Source organism: Pyrus communis, chromosome 7, assembly GCF_963583255.1.
Source record: "Pyrus communis chromosome 7, drPyrComm1.1, whole genome shotgun sequence".
NCBI classification, from domain to species: Eukaryota; Viridiplantae; Streptophyta; class Magnoliopsida; order Rosales; family Rosaceae; genus Pyrus; species Pyrus communis.
Window position 1 is genome coordinate 7940496 of NC_084809.1, and position 25422 is coordinate 7965917.

The following is a 25422-nucleotide window of genomic DNA, read 5'->3' on the forward strand; positions in this document are numbered from 1 at the left end:
TGCACAACCACACTACCAAACAAGCAGACAAACGTTTTACGTTGGCGGGCCTATCATTTATTATAGGGTATATTAACGAAACACTTCTGGTATTGTTCACTTTTAACGAAAATGATATTTTTACTTTGAAAAGTTATTTTTGGTACTATTCACTTACACTTTATTTTGTTATTTTCATTAAAGCTAAAGTTTTTGAGGACTTTTCATTAGTTTTCCTTTTATTCTTTTATATGATACTGAGAATACTGTATACTCATATAGTTTCAAAACTTAGAGTTGGTTTGGGATTGTGGTACTTTAAAATAATAATAATAATAACAAATCTATTTATTAAAAAATTTGAACATTAAATATGTTTGATAAAATAAAAAAAGAATTGTTTTGAAAAAAACTATTGTCGATGACAGTAAAAAAGACATAGAAAAACAAAAGCATGGTCAATCATGCTTCTAAAAAAGTTTTTTTTTTTTTTTCAAAGCATAGTGAACAATGCCTATTTAATGAAATTTGCAAACAACAAGTATACTCCCGCATATTTTACAAAATCACAATAATTGTTCCTTCGTTATTTTATTTGGCAATTATTATATCATATTTAGTAGCATATTTTTTAAGTCATTCATATTTAGAGCAAATTTATATAAAATTTTATCAAAACACTATTGACATTGTTTTTTTTTTTTTTTGGTTAAAAGCATTTAAAAAAAAAAAAAAAGTTTACCAAATACTCAACAATTTTGTTTTACAGTTGCTTATTTACACAGCACAAAGAAATTTTTTTTTTTTTTTTTAATTACAGCAATACCAAACTAGTCCTTAGAACAATAATAATATGGGTAATTTTGAGATAGTACTAAACCACATACCGACATTTATTTATTTTTAATTACGAACGATATTCAACACTAATGGAAGAAAGAGTTCTAAATTACATAGTCTAGCATCTAGGTTTTTCTTAGTAGAACTTGATTCACTAAATTGTCTAAATTTTTGTATGAAGAACCATTTGGCCCGGTAGCTTCTTTTGCAAGTTTCTTCCACTCCATGACCTTATTTTTCAACTTCTTACCCTTCTCTCCCTCCATTAAGTCCTTGACAAGCTTCTCTACTTCATCCCTCTTCTTACCTTTCTTTTTGCTTTTTCTCCTATTTTTCTTTCATTTTTAGCTTCCTTTTTTTTTTTTTTTTTTCTGTTGATCAATGTTGTTTTTTCTACAGCTTCAACCAAAAAACTTTTACTCGTGTTAAGGGATGTTGGCATGTGTTATCCAAAACAAATAAGTATTGATTCACATTTTTTTTGTGTGTAAATTGTTGATCCTAACATGAATTCCCCATTCTTTTTGTGTATATAAACAATGGGCTCTTTAGGATCACTGTCAAGAAGGAATACTAGGTTAACCATTTTTATATACTGATGATAAGGCATTTTATAATGTCTATTCTGTAAATTATATTAACTTCGACAGCTTTGTAAAAATATTTGTTTCATTTTCTGTTTAGTATTTATAACACTCTTTGCATATTTATGTGTTAAAAACATAATCTATAGTCATATTTTCTCTCCCGCAACGACGTGCGAGTAAAATTTACTAGTGAGTATATGTATTTGAGCAACAATGCGCTAGTTCTTCTATTCGTGTTGATATTTTTGGACTTTTAATCAAAATTTTCTATGAAAAATAAGATCAATTTAATTAAAAACAGTAACTAAATAAAACTGAAGATGTAGTAGCAGGCCAAACATGTTGCTAGTTCTTTTGAACCGATAACTGTGAGGCATGCAATACATGTCTCTCATTAGTTCCAATGCACAGCATCTAGATCTTTTTAAACTGAATTTGATTCACTAATTTTTCGAAGTTTTTAGATGAAGAACCCTGTGGACCAGTGGCTTCCTCTGCCAATTTTTTCCACTCCATGGCCTTATTCTTCATTCGCGTACCCTTCTCTCCCTCCATTAACTCTCTAACAAGCTTCTCAACATCATCTCTCTTGACAACATTATTGATCTCCATACCAATGCCCCATCTTTTGCAAGTACAGTGACAGTTCGTCGGCTGATCAGCAAAGAACGGCCAACACAGCATAGGCACTCCTGCAGACACACTTTCCAGCGTAGAATTCCAACCACTGTGCGTCAAAAATCCTCCAACTGATGGATGGTTAAGGACTAGCTCTTGAGGGCACCAACTCGCTATTAGACTTCTTCCCTTAGTTTCATCCACAAACTCGGGTGGCAAAATTGCTGATTTACCAACTACCAAGTCAGGCCTAATTACCCAGAAGAAAGAAACCTTGCTATTTGCAAGTCCACAACCAAATTCCACAAGTTGTTCCGGGGTCATGACCGTTATGCTGCCGAAATTCACATAAACAACTGAGTTTGGTGCCTTATCGTTCAGCCATTCAAGGCACTCGGTTTCTTCTCTCCATAGGCTATATCCCAGGGACTTCAAAGGGTGTTGTGGTATCTGATTGAGAAGTAACTGGAAAGGGCCAACGGCGTAAACAGGTGGAGACATAGATGAGAGAGCATCCAAAACATCTAGTTCCAATGCATCAAAGGTATGTATAACAATTGCTGAAGCTTCATGTAGTCTGCCCATTCCTTCAAGTATGATATTCCAGATTGCATCATTGGGATTTGTTGTGACAAAGTTGTTAGGAAGATCCCTTAAACGAATACCTTCCATTCCTGGTATCCAATCTACCTCTTGGTCTAGAAAGCCATTCGTGAAGCACCTCTCATCTACAAACAGCGAAGTAATGCTTTATTAATAAAAAGTATCTTCATTTGCTTGATTAACAAATACAAACTCTCTCATGGCTAATGCAACAATTGTCGTTCATGAACTTTGAAATTAGGACGTCTCCAACAAATTCGAAATTGGGTGCTACTAGATTAATTGGCCATTAGCAACACCACTGTTGATTAATAAAAAAAATAGAACTAATAACCAAATTGTAAAACTATTATTAGCACTTCAAAAAGTAACCGTGCTTTTTTTCCTCTCTTTATTTTTTTGGGTAATTACTTATGCTAATTACCACTTTTTCTCACACTGCACATCCTTATTTATTTTTTACTATTGAGTTGGTTGAATAAATCAAAGCATAATCAAGTCACAAAAATAAGCATGTGAAATTATTTCCCTAATTTTTTTCACTAGGAAGGAGTGTCAGATGAATTTTTGTAGATTGAATAATAGTTTCCTAAATTTGACCAAAATAAATAAATATTAGTTTCCTAAAATCAAACAATTGCTTTAATTCTTTACCTTTGAGGGGTGCTAGTCCTCTTTCCACCAAAGCAGGATACTGCATATAGCCCATGGTGCCGCTTGCTGAAAAAGTAAACACGAGTGTGACGGGGATGCCAAGTTGTTGAGCTGCAGGGGCCGTGAATGGCATGAGACCATCTGAAAAAATGCATGTCACTGGAGGAATGCTACTACTGTTGTTGAGTTTCTTTATCAGATCAACAAAAGGTGCCAAGAAGTTGTTTGTGACGGAATCTGCAAGCAAATTGAGGTCTTGGGTGGCATCTTCATCCGAATCCGGTAGGCCATCAGGGATCGTTTCAAACCGAAAATCATCAGGCAAGCCATAGAGGGACTCGGGTCCTAGAGATTTAACTAACCGCCTGTGATTGAACTCGGTGTTGACATAGGTTATACGAAAACCTTTATGGTGGAGAAGTTTTGCTAATTGAAGCATTGCCTTTATGTGACCTTGAACCGGAACTGGAATACAAACAGCATGAGGCCTGTTAGAACACATCTCAGATTTGTGGATCTCAGAGTGTATGCTTACTGTATGAGGGTATTTTAACAGCAAACGTGTATGGATCTATGAATTTTTGGTCTGTCTTGAGACAATGAGTGGTGCAAACTTAAGAAAAAGTAAGGGCCGAATGTCAATAATTTTGGCAGTGCGATGAAATTCACAGGGTGAAGACAAAGCTAAATTACTAGGAGATTTAACGAAAAGCTCGCGGTACTGTTCACTTTAACGAAAAATTATATTTTTACATTAAAAAGTCAATCCTGGTACTATTCACTTTACCTTTTATTTTGTCCTTATCGTTAAAACTCAAAGTTTTCAAGTTCTTTTCATTAGTTTTCCTTAAATTAAAAGAACAAACTAAAAATGTCGTGAAATTGAAAGCTAGGTCCCCCCTCTTCTTGCAAGATAACATTTAAGTGGCAAAGAGCATCACTTATTGAGTACTATGGCCTAGTTCCCATAACTATACCCTAATAAGTTTTGCATTTCCCTTCATTTGTAGAGGACTCTCACTAGCTATGTCTCAATTCTTAATGCGATTTCTTGTTTTCAAAATAATGATGAACATGGGAACTTTTTTTTTTTAATTACCATTATGAAGGAGGGGAGGAGTTCATAACTATTACAATAATTTAAAGGAGAGAAGTTTCAAACCCGGAAAAGTTAGAAACCCAACACAGGGTACTAAGATGTTGGACCACATGGATGACCATGGATAGATTTCAGTGTGGTGAGAACATAACATGGTACACCAAGTGTTATAATACAAGTGGTTGAATACTTAACAAAACAAATCAACTATATACAAAATACCTCAACAAATATTATATATATATTTAGCAAACACAAATACCAAAGGGCAAGTAAAATAGTCTAAATTTTGATATAGCTTACCAATTCTAGGGTTCTAGCAGTTTGTTGGCCATTTCAGGTGTTTTCTGTCACATCCCAGCTCGGACTCCCACCACATCCCGGGCTCAACTTCGCAGTAACATGATATTATCCGTTTTGGGCCCCGACCACGCCCTCACGGTTTTGTTTCTGAGAACTCACACGAGAACTTCCCATGGGGTCACCCATTTTGGGATTGCTCTCGCGTGAGTATATCATAAAGTACCTTGATAAGCGTAAAACTGAGTCATATGGCCATAGATAGGTACATACTCGTCTTTTGTGTGTGTGTTGTATAATTACCAACTAAGTAAGCACATAAATTAAGCATGAACATATTCTTTCATACCATAGCATAAGAGTTCAATAGCTCAAACATCATATCATAAAATCATGGGAGAATTCTAGCTTACAGCATCACCGTGTATCATAATAAATCATTAAACCATAAACATCTCGTAAAACATAAATTCAGTAAATCATAAACATTTCATAAAACGTAAACTTATGAAATCATGCTTTTCTCATCTAAAGGTGAACTACAAATGATTTAATCCTATCTAAGGATATGTAGGCACTCTAACACAAAGGTTAGATGCAACCATAAAGTAAACAAAAAGTTACTACGCTAGTGGATCTTGAGTTGTGTTATGTTCATGCCTTGAAGGCGAGGCATGATAAATGTAGAGGTACATGGTGACGCTACATGTCAATCCTAGACGTATCTCGGAACGGGGGGCGTGACAAAAACTGTTAGAAATATCCCTTAAACGAATATTTTTCATTCATGGAATCCAATCTATTACGTTGTCTGGAAATCCATTTGTGAAACAACTCTCTGCAAAACTAGCAGCCATACTATGATACTTTTTTTCTTTTGGATAAATCCTTTCCGTAGAAAGGAAGAAGTTTTATTATAAAAGTTAATTACAAGACAAATGCCCACAAACAAATATTAACAAGACAAAAAGGGATCATCTAAACTATCTTATAAAAGCCCAACCCAAAGCCCAAATTTTGATACAAAGCTCCTGAACGTAGAAATGAACCAAAACCGATTTCCCAATTAACCAAAACCAATTTCCCAAATCGACGCCACAACTCCCACCAAATAGCACCGTAGAGATGAAGTAAAGCGATACCCTGTCTCCCAGCAACGAATGCCGCACCGGTCTCGGCCATAATATGCTTTAGCCATATTATTATACTTTAGTATTATTGCTGCTCACGATGAATGTTTATAATGTGTACATTTTATAGGTTAAGACGATGAGTTCTACAAAGAATTCCTTGCACAAGAATTTTGGCATACTATTTATAATAAATTAATAATTACGGATTGCAATAAAAAAAAACAAGTTAACAACTAACAAGGTGAAAGCCGTAGACGTTTGAGAAGAGAAATTTGAGTATGGTAGTTTGATCAATTTAGTATTTTATCACTTTCATAGAAAGTGGAAAGTGTGTGTCGGAAGTTATACCTACGTAGAGTTAAATGATACTCAAATACTATAAGACTCGTTCTTTTTAAAAACTATAACTGACCATCCAGTTAATCAGACCATCTTAAATTTCTCACATCTGAGCATAAGTACTTTAAAATAAAGATTTCGAAACGGACTTTTATTTCTCCAACTTTTTATTTTTCATTACAATCATTCAAAATGTACAATAAAAAACAGGCCCTTGGCCTGCCAATCAAACCCAAGCTTTCAATACAAGTGAAAGAGTGTCAAACACAGAACCGCCTAGCCAAATCCAGCTAAAGCATAAACAAACCTTTGGACCAAGTCCCCATAATTCTACCCTAGGAAGTTTTGCATTTCCCTTCATTTGTAGAGGACCGTCACCCTCACTAGTTATGCCTCAATTCTTAGTGTGGTTTCTTGTTTTCAAAAGAATGACGACCACGAACAATTTTTTTAAAGAAAAGTTATTATCAAAAAATGGTTCCAAACTATTTCAATAATTTAGAGGAGAAGACAGTTTCGAATTCGAAATGGATGTGTAAAAACCTAACATCTTATCTACTAGGATATTAGACTAACTACATTATCATGGGACATAACAATTTTTATGTTGCTCATAATTTTACAGGTTTGGAAGCTTTTGCCCATGTCTCCCCTATTTTCTATGCATTTTAGGACAGCATTTGTAGATAACTCAGTCGCTTATAATTGCACAAGCCAAAAGAGTGAGGGTAAGTATTGAATCATAATTAAGTTGTCGTTTGGGTTAAGCCCAAATGGTGAAGTTGAGTGAGACGTGAACGTTTGGCTAATTAATCACATTCGACTTCGACATGTGATGCAAATTAAGCATTTTCCATCATTTCATTGTTGTCACAAACCCTAGTGATCTACCTAAGATCACATATCTTGATCAAATGTCAAAATATGACTTAAACAACCTCTAATTAGATCCTTAAACCCCCAATTAAGATAGCTATAGTACGTACTTCAAGTATTGCTTCAACATGTGAGATTTTCGATTGATTAACTAGTTTGGCATAGTCATGTACATTCAACTTTGACCTAATTTTGTCACGCTCAAACCTAATTAATTATGGTCTAATCATACAATCCTAAGTATTTTCTGGTAACATGATAGCACCCAAATATTGGAGTTAGATACAATCCAAATTTAGCAAGCAACAAATTATAGCTAGGAACGTTGAGATCCAGCAATAGCAATAAAGCATGGCATGTGCATTAATGGTGTGACACATTTATATATGACATATGTAACAAAAATGCACCACCGGCTTTGAAAATACTTGGAAGTTTTACATGTAGAGGAAATATCACATTTTCCACACTAACTGAACACACAGATATCTGTCGTCCCTTACAAGGTTCTTTGGGGCTTGTTATATGAGCCTCATATCTCATATGCTTTACGAAACCAGTAAAAAACCAAGCAAAGCCGCAACATCTCATTGGACTTGCAACTCCCATTTGCACATGATTGCCTTCGGCTCTCATGCATTTGAATTGAAAGGGAAACGAATTTAAGCACGTGCCATTTGAGGGACAATTTCCTCGTGCCTTAATTGAATGAAAAAAACTTTTCGTTTGAGGAGGGAGGAGTGACTTGTGACTAGCTAGATGAGTTAAAGTGAAAATACATGGTAATTGCATGCATGCGGGCCGTAGTACATGCGTTATGTTGCATAACAATTAACAAGGACGTTTGTGGAACAAGTCTCATTATGTTCCTTATTTCTCCTCTCACTTTACCAAGGCTCATTTCTTACTATATATGAAATTTTGAGGACTGGTTTACAATACTTACAAGCGTTTAGTATTATTATTGTTATTTGACGATCATATATGTTCAGTAAATTTCATTACAATAAATTTGATTGTCAAAGTAGTGATAGTATTGAGTACATATAAGAAATGTAGCAAAGTTTAAAATTTTAATTTAAGTTCAGATATTAGCAACCACTCGCAAATCATACGTATAATTAATCTACGGATGGCTTTGCATCGAGGGCTATGAAAACTTGAGAGGAAGAACGTGAGCTTTAGATGTGGGAAAAAGTGGGTTTGGGATAGGCTAAATTTATGGGACTAGGATTCTCTTTTCTGCTCTTTTCATCCCTTTCCATTCTCTCATCTCATATTCTCTTATTTTGTCTCTCTTGCTATAAAAAAATTAATATAAGATGTTGACGTGGCTTAATCGTGACCGTTCAAATAGATATTTAGAAAAGAGTAATGCTAGAGAGATTAAATTGGTAGACAAAATTCTGTAAATTAAATGATATTGAAGTTGTAAATTTTATTTACAAATTTAGGTTCTTTAACATTACTATTTAGCAAAAGTGAAAGTGTGCGAGAGAGTGAGAAAGAATATTAGAGAGAGAAAAGAGAGTGAAGAATAGAGAGATCAAAGAGAGTGAAGGAATTTCTCACATGGCCAAATATCTGGCCATTATTTGGGCACGTTTTTTATGCTCTCTCTTCAAAAACACTCTCCTAACAAACCATAAAAACTCTCCCTTCGTCGACTACAGTTCTCTCTCTCTCCCTCTGTTTTGTAGCTTTATATTACATTCCTATATGATTTGATTTAATCTTGGATGAATTAGTTGTCTCTCCACTTACCTTCTCTGTTGGCTGTTGGCAACGAAGCGCAGCTCGTACGTTCACCTTCCTTCGATGGCCACTTCTGCACCACCATCAGATTCTCAGAAAACTCCAACGTAAGTTCAGCAATGTTTTGATGCACCAAATGATATGATATTTTTCCGCATTCAAAACCACATATGTGATTGTTAACCGTACGTTGATGTATGAAATTCACGTACATTAATAGCTTAAAAGTGGGGATAATTTCGTGGCGTGTGTGTGGACGATTTCGAAAACAAAGCCCTTTCGTTTCCCTTTTTTTATATATCATGCCTAGAGATTGAAACGACCAAACAATTGGTTTTGTGAGTTTGCTTGTTCTCATGATTTTTACATTTTACATTGATAAATTTTGGGAACCCAACGCTGGATATCTCTCTGCTTCTCTTAGGGGTGAGTCGACTCAGGGCGAACCACAGATTACCATTTTCTACAACGGACAAGTTTTTGTCTGCGACGTGACAGAACTTCAGGTAATTCCTGATATGTTAAAGTTTAGAACCATCGAAGAATCGTGTTAAGAATTTTTGTAAAACAAGAGCAAATGAAACAACAATAACAATAACAACAAAGTTTTTTTATTCCACTAAGTGAGATCGGCTAATTGAAAGCAAATGAAACATAGTTCTCAATTTTAATTGAAAGCAAAATCCCATCAAAGTCTGTTTAGTTGCTAGCTAGTAGCTAATGATTAGTTTTGATCTGGTGCAGGCTAGGGCTATTATTTTGTTGGCAACTAGGGAAATGCGAGGAGGAGGGACATCATCGAGGTGGTCCAGCGCAGTATTGCTTGCATTGCGGTCTCAAATTTACGGGCCTCCAGGTGTGTCCATGAAGAGGTCTCTTCGAAGGTTCCTCCAAAAGAGAAAGCAAAGAAGTCAAGCTGCTTCTCCATACAACTACTCCACCAACAATCAGTAATTATTATGCTAGATTGCTAATGAACAAGTTTTTCTGCCACAAGTAATTTTGGCTTATTAATGGAAAAAAAATTAGGTGGTTTTCGTGTGACAAGAAAATGGAAAATTAGCTTTTGATGAAAGTTGTTCAAGTTTTAGAACAACCCAAGTTCATAGCCAGGAGATATCATACTTGGGACGTATATTCCTAGTAATCAACACTAAATTAAAGTTATTAGCAAGTGAACGGATAAGTTCATAGCACACCTCCTCCTTTTAGTGTAAATAATAAGGGTGTGATATCCACACACCTTTTTTTACTTCTCCCACACCTTTTTAGTTTTCAGCCGTTAGATCGGATGAATTGAAGAATATCAACAGACATAAATTAACAAGGGGTGTGTGAGAAGTAAAAAGGGGTGCGTGAATAGCACACCCCAAATAATATTGTTTGTTCAAAAAAAAAAAAAAAAGTTGAAAAACATTTTTTGATCATTAAAAGCGCTATTAATAGCATTTGACTACAAAAGTTAAAGACCCTTCCAATTTTTTCCAGTGTTTTATTATATGGGTAGATTTTTGTAGCACTTTAATGTGCTTCTGTTTGGATCCAAATTTACATCATCAGCCCGTGCAATCAAGGCCGTTGAGTAAACATAGCTCTCAATCGTCGGATGGAAAAGTGGAGATAATTTTTGTAGTTATTAAAGGATAATATTATGGTTTTTATCATAATGATTATCTTTTAGTATGAATTATCCTAGCATCTTTTTCAACCAGGTAAATAGGATGCGAATTATATCCCGAAGCAAGTGGTACAGTTTAAATTGAGTTGGGATGTGTGTGGACGTGTGGATATGCTGCAAAGCTAGTATTCAAGAAAGAAGGGTCAAGATGCATGCATGGATGGATGAGTTTAAAGGTGATAAGATAGGAAGCCTAGGTAGCCTAGGCTTGGTAACATTAATGGGATGTGATAAGGCTTTCAGGGGTTGGCATTGCAATTAAATTGTAGGTGTTTGCAACATACATAATTCACATACACGTGGAGGATTTAGTCGCCAAGCAGCATGGAGGGTTTGAAATTAATGAGAGTTCTATTGCACGTGGTTGGCATTAGGCGTTTTGAATATGTTGCCTTACTAGCACCAATTCAGGTTGTGATAATTATTAGCAAAGGAATTGGCTTATCAAAGAGTTTGAGTTGCAATTGAATTTCTACAAATACCATTAGGCTGCGAGCAGAGACTTCACTATAAATACAAGGCTACAAACAACGGAAAGAGGACCTCCAATTCAACACACAACTATCCTGCGCAAAACCTCTCAAACATCTTGAGATTTTTTTTATTTTCCTTTTTCCGTCAACACATCTTCAGTTTGGATAAACAGCACTGTGAAGACAACCGGCGAACACCTTCAGTTTGGATAAACAGCACTGTTGCCGTAGAATCAGCCGACCGAGGAGCACCTTCAGTTTGGATAAACAGCATTACGTCGAGGCCGACTGGTTATCTATCCAAGTATCGATCGAGAAGGGTTTCTGAATCCTTATTGGCAAAGGTCATCTTATTAGCCTTCTCTACGAAGTAAGGTGTTACGAGTTACAACATTCGACGTATTGAATGCCGAGTGATTTTATGATTGGATACTCACAAGTAAGTCTCAGAGTTCAGCATTCTAAAGGCCGAACCACATTCACCATCAAGACATACATCACCTTTGAATACTTGTGTCCGTACAGTCTGGTGTCGATTCGACGTGCTTATACTCTCACAAATATAATCACTGTGACCGAATCTGGCGCCAACGATTTGTGAACTTCGCAGAACTAGCAGCCTTGTCTTCAGGCTCGAGAATCCAAAGGCTGAGATTTGTTCCTTCCTTGGCCGCAGTCGCAAGATAAAGAAGTTAGCAACACGTTCAACGCAACATCAACAATTTTTACTCCTCGGCCGACGAGTTGGCACGCCCCGCATTCAACTGAATGACGTAGTTAGCTTATTAGTTACTCGGCCTGCGCACCACGTAGGCTTTGTAATTTTTAGGATCAACAGCTTCTAACAGAAGTACTTGGACTTCTAATAAATATTTTAGGACTTTGTTTGGAAATACTTTTAAATAATTGAATTTTTAAAGAAATTGTCTTTGAATTTCAAAAGCATTTGAAGTGTTTCCTAAAAAAGCAGGAAGCACATAATTGGTGCTTCTTCAGGAAGCACTTCAAGTATTTTTTACTAAAAATTTGTTCCAAAAATATTTACACCAAAATCACTTTCATTTTAAAAGTATTTTCAAACAAACCTTTATGGCATGTTTACCAAAGGGGAATGAAATGATAGGAAATGGAATTGGACACATCCCCATTCATTCAAGTGTTTACCAAAACTTCAGGAATCAAAAAACTAGTGGACCCGCATAAAATCAGGAATTCAATTCCTAAAAAGGCCAGAGTGGGATTCTTGGGTGAGATGAGGGATTTGGATTCCTGGAAATTGTGTTCATCAGGAATCCAAGTTTTATACCGATAAAACCCTTAAGCTTCAAAGTAATATTGGGATGGGGGGAGGGGGGAGAACAAACCAGGGGATATTGTTTGCAACCCTTGCAGATTGTGCTGATCTACTTCACATAATAAGAGGAACAGAACGTGGTTGGCGATGAGGAGAGTCTTGTGGGAGAGGGGGAGTGAGTTGAGGCAGTAGAGGGTGAGAGAGAAGAGGATGGAGGAGGAGGGAGGGAGGAGAGACAGTGGTAGTGGTGGGTATTGGAAAGGATGGTGGTGGGTATCCTACGACTGCTAATAAAGATTGGGGCGAGGGGGAGAGAGAGAAGAGGATATAAATTAGGGTGATTAAGAATCTTCTCAAATATGTGGAAGCAAATAATAAATATTATTTCATATTAAATTTGTACTAAAAAAAATCTCCTTAAAAAATAAAAAAAATGAAACAGTAAAAGTTTTACTAAAAATAATTAGCAAATAAAATAGATTAGTTAAGCAAGGATACTTTAGTAATTATATTAGATTTTATTCCGATTCATATGAATTAGTAAACAGTTTATATAGATCAATGTCATTTCTACTCCGATTCTAGACAATTTTGGTAAACAACTTCAACAGAAATCTAATTCTGATTCTAGCTCATTTCAATTCTCCCTCAATTCAATTCCTCTCAATCTAATTACGAATTAGTAAACGTACCCTTAATGTACTTCTAACAAAAACACACTTACTGAATTGCTTATAAGGAAAAATATTTCTTCCTTAAATATTCTTGAGTCGAATGGACTCTTAATCATTGGCTTTACAAAATAACTATGTCAAGTGGTTAAGAATATTTACTCACCATAACTTGTCTTCGGTTCCCTAATCAAGATATGAAAAGCCCGATCATGTAAATATTCAACTCTTTAATCAGACCCCCAACGTCTCAGGAACTAGTGGGTTGGTCTGTAGAAAAAGGTATGTAGGCTAAAAAATATATTTGTTATTGATACGTGAATGTGGAAAAATGGAAGAGAATGCAAATGGAAGAGAATGCTTATGGAAGAGAATGCAAATGGAAGAGAATGCTTATTTTTTCATTATCATTCTCTACAAGATTACAAGGATATATATACATGATACAAATGTGTAGGTAGGACAAGGTAGCCGTCCTAGTGTGTAGGTAGGACAAGGTAGGACGGCTGTAGAGGACAAGGTAGCCGTCCTAGTGTGTAGGTAGGACAAGGTAGGACGGCTGTAGGACGGCTAGTGTGTAGGTAGGACAAGGTAGGACGGCTGTAGGACGGCTTGACGGCTGTAGGACGGCTTATTCTTCCAATAATAATATTATATACAATTACACAAGGACTCCAACCATATTCCTTATTTGTCTAACACTCCCCCTCAAGTTGGAGAGTGGATGTCAAGAACTCCCAACTTGCGTAACATACCCGAAAACTTTTCTTTCCCAAGAGGTTTGGTAAACAAGTCTGCCAACTGTTGTGCCGTACCCACATGCTTGGTCTCTATTGTGCCATCTACAATCTTATCTCGTATAAAGTGACAATCCATCTCAATGTGACGAGTTCGTTCATGAAAAACAGGATTGGCAGCTATATGTAATGCTGCTTGATTATCACAAAATAAAATGGAAGGACCATCCAAAGGAATGTTCAAATCCTTAAACAAAAAACGAAGCCAAACTATCTCGCAACAAGCACCTGCCATGGCCCTATATTCCGCCTCTGCTGAAGAGAGCGAAACGGTTTTCTGTCGTTTCGTCCGCCAAGAAATCAAAGAACCGCCCAAGAATACACAATACCCAGTAGTCGAACGGCGAGTGATAGGGCAACCTGCCCAATCAGAATCACAAAACGCAGTTAACTTGGTCTGGTTGTCAGAACGAAATAATAAACCTTGACCTGGAGTAGCCTTCAAATAACGAACAATACGAAGCGCAGCATCCATATGAGATATCCTTGGCTCGTGCATAAAACGGCTTAGAACATGCACAGAATAGGTGATATCCGGCCGAGTGATAGTGAGATATATTAACCGACCTACTAATCGTCGATACTTTTCAGGATCCTTGAGAAGTTCTCCTTTATCAGATAATTTTGTGTCATCCATAGGAAAAGCAATGGGTCGTGCTCCCAAAAAACCATAGTCCTTGAGAATCTCTAATGCATACTTGCGTTGAGAAATATAAATCCCTTGTTTGGAACGAGAAACCTCAATACCCAAAAAATATTTTAAATTACCAAGGTCTTTTATCCGAAAATGATCACGGAGAAAAGACTTCAGAGAATTAATGGCACTAGCATCATTGCCTGTAATCACAATATCATCCACATAAATGAGCAAAGCTGTGAAAGAAATACCAGACTTTTTAGTGAACAATGAATAGTCAGCTTTGGATTGTTGAAAACCGGCAGAAATGATGGCACTAGTGAATTTGGCAAACCATTGGCGAGAAGCCTGCTTAAGACCATAAAGTGACTTGTGAAGGCGACACACAAGATTCTCCCCCTGTCGCCGAAGACCAGGAGGAGGAGACATATAGATTTCTTCATGTAAGTCACCATGTAAGAAAGCATTATTAACATCAAGCTGATGAAGAGACCAAGACTGACTAGCAGCAAGAGCAAGAAGACAACGCACCGTAATCATCTTAGCAGTAGGAGAAAAAGTGTCATGATAATCAATACCTTCAGCCTGAGTGAAGCCTTTAGCAACCAAACGAGCTTTGTAGCGGTCAATAGAGCCATCGGAATTGTGCTTGAGTTTGTACACCCACTTACAACCAATGGGAATTTTGCCAGGGGGCAAAGAAGTTAAAGTCCAAGTATCATTAGCATGTAAAGCTTGAAGCTCCTCAGTCATAGCACGTTGCCAATTGGGGTCAGTGGCAGCCTCGGCAAAGGAGGAAGGCTCCACAGTCCGACTGACAGAGTTAATGTAAGAAAAATGCCTGGGAGAGTAACGGTGATAAGAGAGAAAATTACAAAGTGGATATCGCGTACCTTGTGTAGAACCGGGTTGCGAAGTCGAAGATGGGTGGGATGGCAGAATCACCTGCGAGCAAACGTAGTCTTTTAAATAGGATGGAGGTTTATGGGCACGGGAAGAGGTGCGGGGAAGGGGAGGATTGGTAGGTAGCGGGGGGGGGGGGGGGTAGGGATGTTCGTGGGTAAAAGGGTGAAAGGTAAGGAAGTAGCGGGGGGGGGGGGGGGGAGGAGGGGATACCGAGAGGGCAGGGGCATGGGGAAGAACGGGTAATGGGGCAGCAAGGGAATCTGTGGGAGGCGTGGAAGGGGAGGAAGGTGGAGGAGGGTGAGGCGTCGGGGCAGGAAGGGGTGGGTTATATGTAAAGTCCAAAGGGGGTGGGATGGGTAGGGTAGGCGAAGAGGATGGGATAGGAGGGTGAGAAACGGCATAAGGGAAAGTAGTTTCGTGAAAGATGACGTCTCGACTAGTGAAAATGCGGTGATTGTCGAGATCGTAAAGGGTATAGGCCTTTTGTCCATGAGGATAACCGAGAAAAATGCAACGATGAGCCCGAGGGGAAAATTTGGTGGTGGGAGTGACAGAGGTGGCATATGCCAGACAACCAAAGACGCGGAAGTGGTCATAAGATGGGGTTTTCGAAAAGAGAACCTCAAATGGGGATTTATGATGGAGAAGACGGGTAGGGAGACGATTGATGAGATAAGTAGCGGTAAGAACACATTCCCCCCAAAACTTGATAGGAAGATGGGATTGAAAACGAAGGGCGCGAGCGGTTTCAAGAAGATGACGATGTTTTCTTTCAACAACGCCATTTTGTTGGGGGGTATAAACACAAGAAGTTTGTAAAAGCACCCCATGATCAGAGAAAAAACTACGAAGAGATAAAAATTCACCACCATTGTCAGTACGAATGCATTGGATGGTAGTGCGGAATTGGGTAGTGACATAAGCAAAAAAATCCTTAATTAATTGTTGAGTGTCGGATTTATGTTTCATGAGGAAGACCCACGTAAAGCGAGAAAAATCATCCACAATGGTTAAGAAATAATGAGCACCAGAAAGAGAAGAGGATTGACGATTCGGGCCCCAAATATCACAATGAATTAAAGCAAAAGGGAAAGTGGATGAAATTGAACTCAAAAGAAAAGGTTGACAAGTTTGTTTTGCCAACGGACAAACATCACAAATATGACTAGAATCAAAAGTGCAATTAAGAGAGCTAGATGCTAAAGCTTGCAAACGAGTGGAGGAGGGGTGACCAAGACGCCTATGCCAGAGGGAGGAGGGGATGGTAATGATGTTGCAGAGAGGTTGACGGGTGGGGAGAGAAGAGGTAAGGGCCACAAGGTAATACAGATCGCCACGTCGCTTACCCACACCAATCATCGCCTTCGAAACCAAGTCCTGCAAAACACACCAAGAAGGAAAGAAGGTTATGGAACACGATAATCCATCTGTAAGTTTACCAACCGATAAAAGGTCCACTCGGAAATTAGGGACACATAAAACATCCTTCAAAGTAACTGATGAATTTAAAGAAAGAGTGCCGGTAAAAGTAATGGGAGCGGAAACACCACTAGGCAAAGAAACAGGCGGCAAATTTGAAGGAGAGCGATTAACCAAACATGAAGCGGAAGAAGTAATATGATCCGTAGCACCACTGTCAAGAATCCATTGACCATGACGAGAGGTGACAGGTAACAAACCTGGGGCAAAATCAGTAGTGAGCACGGCATTGGCCTGAGGAGGGGTGGTGGTGTCACGTAGAGCAGCTAGAACACGGGAGTGCTGCTCGGCAGAGAGGTCAGGCATGGCAAGCTGCAAGTCATGCAAAGTGGGCTGGGCCCCGTGCACTTGGTGGGTCGCTGGAGTAGAAGAGGAGGCGGGGGCCTGGGTGCCTTGCACGTGATGGGCCTGGGTGAAATTATGGGGCCGGGAAGCAAAAAACTGTGGCTGCCGGGGAGGACTGGAAGGTGCATGGCTGCGGGAAGAACTGGAAGCAGTGGCACGGCGCGGTGGTCGCCACGGTTGGCCATGGAGGGGATGGCCAACGGGATAGCCATGAAGTTTATGGCAAGTGTCTCGGGTATGATAATCAAAATTGCAGTAGGTGCAGTGGAGGGGAGGACGAGCAGAGGAGGGACGGGACGGGCCACGAACAGCCATGGGAACGGCAGAGAAAGCTGCCGAAAAAAAATTAGGGCTAGGGTTATAAACCTGCTCTGTATACCATGTAGAAAAAGGTATGTAGGCTAAAAAATATATTTGTTATTGATACGTGAATGTGGAAAAATGGAAGAGAATGCAAATGGAAGAGAATGCTTATGTAAGAGAATGCAAATGGAAGAGAATGCTTATTTTTTCATTATCATTCTCTACAAGATTACAAGGATATATATACATGATACAAATGTGTAGGTAGGACAAGGTAGCCGTCCTAATGTGTAGGTAGGACAAGGTAGGACGGCTGTAGAGGACAAGGTAGCCGTCCTAGTGTGTAGGTAGGACAAGGTAGGACGGCTGTAGGACGGCTTGACGGCTGTAGGACGGCTAGTGTGTAGGTAGGACAAGGTAGGACGGCTGTAGGACGGCTTGACGGCTGTAGGACGGCTTATTCTTCCAATAATAATACTATATACAATTACACAAGGACTCCAACCATATTCCTTATTTGTCTAACATGGTCGATCTATAAGTTTGTGTTTCATATTGGGCTCGGCCTTCAGTCATGTGTGTGCGACTCATCCCGTTTGACTAGAAGTACTCTCATTAGTGTGTTCCTGTCAGTATTCTGTCAGTCAGAGCCGACGACAGCAGAGATATGCATCCAGTAGCAGCAGGAGGAGGAGTTGAGGACGAAGACGACGAACGACGTCGCCAGAGTAAGCTCGAAGAAGCTCTCGAAATCAAGTCCCTCAGGCGCATAATCAGCGCCTACCTCAAGTACCCTCTCTCTCTCTCTCTCTCTCTCTACTACTCAAGTTTGAATTCAATGATTTTCGATTTATACAATTTGCATCAATGATTGGAAAGCTTGATACTTTCGTTAATTTTGTTAATTTAACACCAAAAGATTTAATTTTTCTTGTAAACATTCGAAATATTTGAATTTCTGAAAGAAAAAAAGGCTGCTGTGATTGTCACATATTCAGTTCGAATACCTGTTTTTTTTACATTATGCTCGACTAGGTTGTGTATAAAGCGGGCTAGTCCCCGAAAATGCTCGTTAAGGTTGGGGATACAATTGACCCTGTGACTCACGGTCGAACGTTCTTCGCTTTCAATCGATCTATCACAGGCCACTCTGTCATTTTCTGGTTTCTGGTTGTCTGATCACACTCGAAATTCTTGAACTTTACAGCTCGAATTTGGTAAATTATGAACCTTTTGATTATTCTGTTGGTGTGATAGCCTATTTTTTATTTTTTTATTTTCAGAGATATCAAATATGTGCCTATAGTTTGAGTGATGTCCCTCATTCTGAATGCAGCTATCCGGAGGCGTCAGAAGAGGACGTGAGACGATATGAAAGATCTTTCAGAATGCTTCCACCTGCCCATAAGGTATACAAATACTATAAGAACTTTCATACGCTAGGAACTTGGGATACATTAACCAAATTGGTGTTTCACTATCTTTTTCGTTTCTAACAATCTCCCTCTATTTGCAGGCTCTGTTATCCCACTACCCGTTAAAGTTTCAAAGACTAAGACGGTAAATTTTCCTTTGACTTGTTTCATTACATTAATTTCAAGTTTTTGGAATTTGGATAATACATCAACGACTGGCATATCTACGGTTTTAAATTGTAAAACTTGACATATTAACTCAAAAACTAACTCAAGGTTAATGTGGTGGGAATTTGATTAATACTATTTAGTATTATGACTTCTAAGTGTGTTTCAAAATAACTGGTGGGGTGTCTTTATTTATTTTTTAAACTTTCTGTAAAACATCCTAGGGACTTTCTTTCCGTTTACATGATTGGTAGAAGAGTTTCGAGATTTGTAATGGGTCAGACTTGTTGCGCAGGTGCATCTCTGTAAATTCATATTTCATTTTTAACATCCTTCAGGTTAGTTCCAACATACTTTTTATCACTTTTTCCTTCTAAAAAAGTAAAAATTATTCGTTTGATAATATTCTGATGACCGTTTGACATCGCAACACTTCATGACTTCTCAAAGGACTGACATTATGCGAGCGAGTCCTCAAACTGGGGTAATTGGTATTAAGGTTCTTGACTTCCTTTGTCTCCCCACTTTTATATACATTGCAGGCATTTGAACCCCCACTTGATTTGAGCCAGGACATAGATGTCTGTGATGGCCCCCATCTTGAAAACGTCCCAAATAATCACAATGTTTCTGGAGTGAATAATGTTTGCTCTTCTCAGTCTACCTGCGCTAGCGAAAGATTGCATACTTCCAATTCTGATCAGGCCTGTTATGAGGAAGGGAGCAACACAGTCCACAGTTCACCAATAGTGACTACTAATAAGGTTTCTGCAACACTTACACGACCATGTTAGCTTTTCATTATGAGAATTAAACGTATATTTTTCTTCATAATGTCCTTCATTAGAAATTTGACCTCTGTAGATAACCACAGGAGGTAGACAATAACGGTCATCGTGAGTCCATTACCAATGGACACACTTCAGGTGTGGAATGTATTAGAGAGACACATAACTGTTGTGGGAATGATTCCAATGGAGATGTATGAGTTTTTGTTTCTTTATAGCATTAATTTACAACCTATTTGATTATGTGTGTTTCTCTTTTTATGGTTTAATTATTCAGAAAGTGGCCAAACTTTTCAATTGAAAATTGTGACTTTCTTGGTGATACGCGTTTAGGTATCCTCACCATCTCGGACATGGTTGGATCCATCATTACAGTTACATGTTCCGTTAGTTGATGTTGATAAGGTATATTGCTTCTCTTGTGTTGGATATCTGGTGCTATGAGACTACTTGTTTTTGTTTTCCCTTTAAATAATAAGAATTACAAGCAGTAAACAATTTAGCTTAATTTATAAAAATTTCTTTTACCCTCCCTACAGGTCCGTTGTATAGTACGGAACATAGTTAGAGACTGGGCGGCAGAGGTATCTGATGATTTATCATTGATTTCTATGCTCAAGGATATCCCAGTTTTACTTAAGTTTGTAATTATATTAAATACAGGGACAGAAAGAACGTGATCAGTGCTACAAGCCTATATTAGAAGAACTTGATGCACTATTTGCTGATCGCTCTAAGAAAAGGTAATTTTATTTTCTGATCTTAGTTTTATGTTTTCATATGTGTCACTGTCTTCCTATCGTTGCATCGTTTCTTAACCATTGCAATTATCAAATTACTTTTTCTTATCGAGCACGGGTTTTTTCTCAAGTAATTTATTGTGTATGATAATGATATTTATTTGAACAGTCCTCCTGCCTGTTTGGTTCCTGGTGCTGGACTTGGGCGGTTGGCTTTGGAAATCTCGTGTTTAGGTGTGCATACATTGTTTATTTGCTAAGAATTCCATTTTCAATATATATTCATACTCATGTGTATTATTTTTCATATTCTATGCAGGTTTCATAAGCCAGGGAAATGAATTTTCATACTACATGATGATATGTTCAAATTTTATTCTTAATCAGTAAGCATGTCATTACACCTCGCCTTAAATAGTCTTCAACCATCTTGCTATCACGAAAAAGGAATCCTTTTTCTGACCATGGAAGAGAGTTTTCAATGGTTGGCAATAGATTCTTTTCCGATATATTCTCTTCATTATGTATTCTATGTTTTCTTTTCTTAGATGGTTTTGTTTGGTTACTCAGTTGTCAAACTGCTGGGGAGTGGACAATATATCCTTGGATCCACAGCAATTGCAATTCACTTTCAGATAGTGACCAACTTCGCCCCGTTACAGTACCAGATATTCATCCGGCTGGGTACTGATGCTGCTAATTCATTTGTCTGAAGTCTTTAGTAATGCTACAAAAGCGTTTCTGACATACTATCAGTTCTCTTAGTGCTTTTAAGGTGTTTATCATTGAAATAGATAGTAGTTGAATGGATACTCTTCAATATAGCAGTGACCTAGAAAGAGATGATATGCTTTTTATCTTTTCTTTTTTTTTTTAAGGCATATTTTTAGCTATGACACATGTAGTCTTCACCAAATCTCACCTTAGCCCCTACATTACCACATGCACTCTTCCTCTGTGCCCCACTTCACCCCTACACATTATATTGTCTCACTTTAACACCTACACTCTTCCTCAATGTCTCACTTTACCCTATTTCGTCAAATAAGTTAAGAGAGCTGTTAATTGTGCTAACAAGACAAAATTGTCCATGCCACGTCAACACAATTAACGGCTCACTTAACTTATTTGACAGATTAGGGTAAATTCGGACATTGATAAAGAGTGCAGATGTTAAAATGAGACAATATAGTGTAGGAGTAAAGTGAGACACAAAGGAATAGCGCAGGTGGTAAAGTGAGACAATATAGAGTGTAGGGGGTAAAGTGAGATTTGGTGAAAGGTACAGGTGTCATAGCTAAAAATAAGCCCATTTTTAATTTGAGTACTATCTTCTTTTCGTAAAAGTTTCTATTAGGATTTGTTTTCCAATAATTGTAGGTTTTCTTTCAAACAGTGCAGGGATTACTGAAGGCTTTTCTATGTGTGGTGGCGACTTTGTTGAGGTTTACAACGATCCAAACCAAGTAGGTAAGAAGATATGGGTTTCTTATATTCAAACATTGTAATTGAGGCTAATGAACAGTAGATATTTTGAGCACCTAGTAGTAGGAAATATCGTAAGAAATTTTCCATTGCATTTATCCTGTGGTAATCCTTTTGTTATATTGGTGTATGATGTGGCAAGTAGCTTCAGCATAGACAGGTGGTCTTAAATTGTTAAGGTCTTGTGTTGCTAAGCTGAGACAGCAGATAGTTGTCTGGTCTGGTATAAACATATCTGGGCGAGATATAAAATAAATCTCTTGGTTTTCCCGTTCATAGTGTTTAAATATTGAATACGATCTTTGGGAGGAGACCTAAATGAATTTCTTTCCAGTCAATTTATAAAGTGTTTGTGACAAATAAATTCCAAAACGGCGGGAACCAAGCGGCCCATAACTTTAAGGTTTAGACTGAAGGGCAAGGTGTTCTAAATAATAAGAAAAACCTGTTCAAGCAGATTGACGAAACAAATTTAGATGGTTCATACCTGTTCTCGTACAGATGGTAACATAAATTACTTTTACAATATAACATGGTTGGATAATTTAATTTGTTTATTGTTCAGAAATTATCTTCGAAAGATTTAGATTTGCATGCACTTCAGGAACGTGCATAAATAACCTCCGTAGTATTTCTCATGGAGATATTTGTGGAATGTACAGGTGTCTGGGATGCGGTTGTGACCTGCTTCTTTATTGATACGGCACACAACATTATTGAATACATAGAAATCATATCAAGAATCTTGAAGGATGGTGGAGTAAGTTCCTCAGTCGTGATGAGTCTGATGACTTTAGTTTTTGTTCCCCCGTCTTTTCAGTTTATTAATCCTTGATTGATTGGATGACAGGTTTGGATAAATTTGGGTCCCCTACTATACCACTTTGCTGATGTCTATGGGCAAGATGTAAGCTTCCTTTCAACTAAGCATTTCGTTTGCTGACATGTTCTGAGGGAGCTCAATACGCTTACTTTTGAAAATAAAAATAAAAATAAATTGTTTTCATTGTTTTGTTTCAGGAAATGTCTGTTGAACTGAGTTTGGAGGATGTGAGGAGGGTTGCCTTGCACTACGGATTTCATTTTGAGGTAAGTTCGTTCCAATTCCGTTGTGTTGTTTAAGCATCGTTGGATGATCATAACCGTATAAATTGCGTTGTTCTCAAACCACAGAAAGAAAGCACCGTTGTGACAACCTACACTACAAATCCTAGGTCAATGATGCAGGTAAGTAATACCACCTGAAGTGGCTTTTCTTTGTCTTCCTTTTCCCCTCTTTATTCCGCTTTCGTGTTGTAATCTCTAAATTGGATCTCTGCATATGTTACTCCTCGAATGCCAAAAGTTTTAGATTTGAAACCAGTTTAAAACTGAGTTGTTCTTTTAAAACCTTTGCTGCTTTGATAATCTGAAGGTCCCCTTTTCCTTTCAGAACCGATACTACGCCGCATTTTGGACAATGAGAAAGAGATCAGCAACAATGGAGCACCAACCTCCTTTAACTAACTGAGAGACATTCTTGACGCTTAAGTTTGATTTTTTTTTTTTTAATGCAGTTGATTTTTTATTATTACTCGAGGAATTAAAATTCTTAATTGTTTTAAATATTTAACTTAAACATGAAAATAATATTTCTAAATTGAAAAATAGAAAATACTTTCCAGGCACCTCTTCCCCCGTCGTCTACGCACACAAGCTCCGCCATCCCTTCACGGCATTTAGGATCACGATGATTCCCATGCAAATCTCCACTTCCCAACAAGCCAAGAAGTAAACCACAAAATTAGAGCTCGAACTAAGCTCAAAGCGCCTGTATGTATCACTGATTTGTGACACTACCACCTTGGCGTCTTGTTCCATGCAAGTCTAGGTGTGAATGAGATTGCTTTTTGTAAGATTTGATCTATATCCTTGGATAATAATCTGCTATGATTTCGCAAGAAAAAGAAAATAATGAAAATAACAACAACTTGATCAGACGGACAAAATCAGTAATCAAGTTATTCTTCATAAAACTAACAGACAAAATCAGTAATCAAGTTATTCTTCATAAAACTAACAATACAAGAAAGACAAAACACTATATCACCGTAATAAACGTTAGTCGGTCCACCACATGCAGGCTCTCATGCTTCTTGTCATCAACCGCTGCTTCCATGACTTGCTCCGGGCTAATATCCCCGTCATTGTCCAAGAACAACTTGAGCAAGTTGTCGGAGAAGCCATGCAATAACGTCATCCCTGTTGTGTAGTGCAAGGCATCGCCGGCTTTGGTCGGCTTGTATTCTGACAATGTCCAAAACACAACGTGGGGTACCGCATCCCCGTAGCCTTTATCATTAAACTATCTTTGTATAGCCTTATAATGATCATCCCATAAGCAGCTACAACGATTGAGATCATTAATCTCAAGATCAAAGTCTTGGTGACTGAACACAAACACCTTCCGAATCATCTGCTCTGGCTTCAAATTCCCGTTCACAGCCACTTCCAGGATCAAGTCAAATATCTTCCCAAATTCTGGATAGCAGTTGACATGGTCTTTCATCTTCTTCACAAACTTGCACTTGCACCTAAGATCATCACAGCCTTGTATCAAATGTAGCTGAGGCAAATCACCGTAATTAATCACTTTTCCTTTCCACGGCTCTTTACCCAGTTCAGACACCAAAAGTCCCAAAGCAATGGACACGTCCACGTGCATCTCGTCCATGAAGTGAGGGTTGATGTCACATACAGCCAAGCAGTTGTTGAGTATCTTCTTGCCATTATTTTACTTTGTTTTTTTATGTCCTCGACCATTGCCATCCACTGAAGGTCGGCCACTTTCCTCACATTCCGATGATGCACATTGCGTATGATTTCATGCGGAAGCAAAGCATCCCCCACAATCCTTGCCTTGTTGGCTTTCGCCGCTTCCAAATACTTGTCAGCCACAGAGCTCCGGTGCTCTTCTTTTGGCCAATAATTTTCATGACAGTTGTAGGCCTCCGTTAAGGGCACCAAAACTTCATTGGTGAGCCGCACAAAGACCCTGTTGTTATAATGATCCTCCGTATAGTATTCGGGGTCGTATGATTCTCGTGGGAAAAACTTCCTCGCAATGCAGCCTAGTGGCTTCGATGGCCTGAGGGTATTCGATGGAGTCGGAAAGGCAACAGCGTGCTGCCCTGCTTATGTGATTTTTACTTCTCTTCACCAGTCTTCTTGACAAATTTTCAGTATCAGATTCCAACTTCTTCACGAAAATATTCGTAACTCGGTCCTATAACAACTGATAATTCGGGTCACGCTCATACCTCTCTTCAACAGCCATTTTTGTCACGTTTGCGTCATCTAGAAGCTGGTACAGAATCACGACACGGTCGATAAAAATCCCAAACGACTCGGGAATATGGGCGATATTGCACGCTAGGGTTTTGGGGGAGCCAATACGCCGCCGTGTGGAAGGTAGGTTATA

The 25422-nt window shown here is 38.2% G+C and overlaps 3 protein-coding genes across 4 annotated transcripts; 2 read left to right on the top strand and 1 right to left on the bottom strand.

The window, feature by feature from the left end:
- Nucleotides 1–1705: 1705 nt before the first annotated feature.
- Nucleotides 1706–3927, bottom strand: LOC137740022 (7-deoxyloganetin glucosyltransferase-like). The gene is made up of 2 exons (XM_068479808.1): nucleotides 3282–3927; nucleotides 1706–2752 (listed from the first exon to the last, which is right to left on the bottom strand). Exons 1-2 carry the CDS (start codon nucleotides 3781–3783, stop codon nucleotides 1821–1823), a joined length of 1434 nt encoding a protein of 477 aa, XP_068335909.1. The 5' UTR covers nucleotides 3784–3927; the 3' UTR covers nucleotides 1706–1820.
- Nucleotides 3928–8846: 4919 nt separating this feature from the next.
- LOC137738866 (protein TIFY 5A-like) lies at nucleotides 8847–9737 on the top strand. Its single transcript, XM_068478337.1, has 3 exons — nucleotides 8847–8890; nucleotides 9208–9289; nucleotides 9528–9737. Exons 1-3 carry the CDS (start codon nucleotides 8847–8849, stop codon nucleotides 9735–9737), a joined length of 336 nt encoding a protein of 111 aa, XP_068334438.1.
- Nucleotides 9738–17899: 8162 nt separating this feature from the next.
- LOC137739839 (uncharacterized) lies at nucleotides 17900–23663 on the top strand. Of its 2 annotated transcripts, XM_068479560.1 has the most exons (18): nucleotides 17900–18155; nucleotides 18703–18775; nucleotides 18883–18926; nucleotides 19245–19287; nucleotides 19492–19713; nucleotides 19824–19931; nucleotides 20071–20142; nucleotides 20277–20321; nucleotides 20401–20480; nucleotides 20647–20711; nucleotides 20797–20863; nucleotides 21048–21161; nucleotides 21874–21947; nucleotides 22625–22722; nucleotides 22813–22869; nucleotides 22983–23051; nucleotides 23136–23189; nucleotides 23395–23659. In XM_068479560.1, the coding sequence occupies exons 1-18, from the start codon at nucleotides 18034–18036 to the stop codon at nucleotides 23470–23472; spliced, it is 1485 nt and encodes a 494-aa protein (XP_068335661.1). In that variant the 5' UTR covers nucleotides 17900–18033; the 3' UTR covers nucleotides 23473–23659. The 2 variants fall into 2 exon arrangements, with proteins under 2 accessions (XP_068335661.1, XP_068335662.1); XM_068479561.1 differs by lacking the exon at nucleotides 19824–19931 and having other exon boundaries at nucleotides 23395–23663.
- The last annotated feature ends 1759 nt before the right edge of the window (nucleotides 23664–25422 follow it).